Source organism: Triticum urartu, chromosome 3 (assembly GCF_003073215.2).
Source record: "Triticum urartu cultivar G1812 chromosome 3, Tu2.1, whole genome shotgun sequence".
Classification (NCBI taxonomy): Eukaryota; Viridiplantae; Streptophyta; class Magnoliopsida; order Poales; family Poaceae; genus Triticum; species Triticum urartu.
This window is the reverse complement of record NC_053024.1, coordinates 19032101-19034487: the sequence shown is the minus strand read 5'-3', so window position 1 is coordinate 19034487 and position 2387 is coordinate 19032101. Positions and strand designations below refer to the sequence as shown.

Here is a 2387-nt window from a genome sequence, read left to right as displayed (position 1 = left end):
GAGGTGAACTGATAGAGAACTTTCAGGCTTCGCTCTCTCTCTCTCCACCTAAACCTCTAGTGCACTCTATCTCTACACACCCCAAACCAACACTTTAAGACAGCCTTTCCCCCCCAATGCATTTCATGTCCCCAAACTGCAGTGTCTTTTTGCTTTTGTGTCTTGGTACTAAATCATCAATAATACTAGGGGGAATACTAGTGCTACTCTCTCCCTCTCTCCCCCTCCCTCTCTCTCTGTCTCTCTCTCTACACAGTACACACACTCGACACCACTGATGAAGTACTGAACACAACACCCCACCACCACCCGATATATATCCCCTCCCTTTTCCTTTCTCCTCCAGCCGGCCCCTTCCAAAATCTCCATTGCATCATAGAGTGTGTTCAGTTGTTGCTGTTTCTTCTCCTCTCACACCACTGCTCTCTCTGCTCCTGCTCCACTATGTAAGAAGAAGCCTCTACAAGCGCGGCCAACTACCCACTCATCACTTTCCCTTGTCTTGTTGTTATGTTATTGTTCATCCCCATGTTTTATTTGTACATCACATCGCTTCTGAAACACTATTCTCCTTGCTGTGTCTTGTTGATTCATCCTCTTCTCTCTTCTGCAGTTCACAACGAACTAGCTGCATATTAGTACACTTTTTTCTATCATAAGCTCCTGTTGTCAAACAATAATGAACGGATCTCTCCATGAGCACCTTGTTTTTTTGCTGTGCTACACATATTTTCGATCTTGTTCTTGGTACTTTGGTAGTTTGGTGCAGCGATAGTGCCACTAATTGTCTGTTGTATCAGAGTTCCTGTACTGCTTATCATTGTATGAATCTCCATGAACTAATCAATGTTTTCAACTCACAAAGGAGGCAACAAGGGAGCCCCTTGGACTTGAACAACCTGCCGGAGGAGTACGGCAAGCAAGCCGTGGAGAGCTCAGCGACCACCGCCGCATCCAGCGCCGCCGCCGCCCCCGACGCAACCAGTAAGAAACTCCAAGCATCGACTATTTCATTCGATTTGAAGATACACTAACATGTACTTGCAAATGTGTTTCATCAGGGACAAAGAAGAAGAGCATCGGAGGGAAGGATGAGGCCGGCAAGGTGTACCAGTGCAGGTTCTGCTCCCTCAAGTTCGGCAAATCCCAAGCCCTGGGAGGCCACATGAACCGCCATCGCCAAGGCAAGTACCATCTGCCAGATCACAACCCTAGCTTGATGTTACTTTCTCTTCCATGCAAAGTTGGTTGGTAATCTTACTTTCCTTGGCTCAGAGAGGGAGACCGAGACCCTCAACCGCGCCCGGCAGCTCGTCTTCGGCAACGACACCCTCTCCGCCGTCGGCGCACAGATGAGGTGCCTACCATGGCCGGCCGTCTCGATTCTTGAAGAGATTAGGGTTTTTCCATGGCCGCCACTGAACTTCTTTCTCTCCTGCAGTTTCAGGGATGTGAACATGGGAGGCAGTGCTCCATCGGCCATGCTGGGAGGAGGATTCAGGGGAGGCGTCACCGGAAGCGGCGGCGGGGTCGTCGGAGACCCGAGCCACCACCCGTTCCGGCCGGTGCACCCGCGGGTGTCGCCGCAGACACCGCCGTCGTACCACTACCTCTACAGCACGACGCCGTCCGCGTTGAACCCCATGAGCTACCCGGCGACGTACCCTGCTCCTCCCCGCCAGCAGCCCGCCTCCGTCGGCGACTACGTCATCGGCCACGCCGTTTCCCCCGGCGACGCAATGATACAGCAGCAGCGCCGCGCTGCCGGCTTCTCCTCCTGCTTCGGCGCTCCACTCTCCGCGCCGCCGTCGACGGCGCCGGCGAACGTGCAGGCAGACCACAACTACAGCTTCGGGTGCGGCGGCCACACCAGAAATATGAATGCCTCCTCCTGAGTTGATCGATGCAGCTAATTAAGCTATTTAGTGTAAAGAGCCAAGAAATTATCTGAAGAACTTAAGATAGGCTGTTAAGTTTTTGGATATCTCTCAAATAGAGGGAACTGTCTCAGAAGTTTGATTTGCCTTGAAATTCTAGTAGGTAAGCAGTACTGCATATGTTTGAGCTTTGTGACTAATCTATTAATGTCGGTTTTTGATTTGTGTGCTCATTTTGGTTTTATGGACTTGCCCCAATTGATGTTTTTTATTCTACTCTAAAATGTTTTAGGAATTTGGGAATCATTATTTTTTTAGAAAAACAATTATTCATGAAGGCTGAATTAAAACAGGTTACACGAAATTGAGTACTATAAAATAGTAGCATGTTTTGGAGCACTATATAGTTTTTTTTTGCGGGGGACACTATATAGTTCTGTGAGCATATTTATGTGAAACTAAAGATTCAATACTGTTACTACGTTCATTGATTTTCTAAACATAATAATA

The 2387-nt window shown here is 48.8% G+C and overlaps 1 protein-coding gene across 1 annotated transcript; it reads left to right on the top strand.

Annotated features, from left to right (window-relative positions):
• The first annotated feature begins 299 nt into the window (after positions 1-299).
• LOC125547711 (zinc finger protein STAMENLESS 1-like) lies at positions 300-2110 on the top strand. The gene is made up of 5 exons (XM_048711513.1): positions 300-446; positions 866-984; positions 1062-1184; positions 1276-1357; positions 1442-2110. Coding segments are annotated over exons 1-5 (780 nt in total). The 5' UTR covers positions 300-444; the 3' UTR covers positions 1896-2110.
• The last annotated feature ends 277 nt before the right edge of the window (positions 2111-2387 follow it).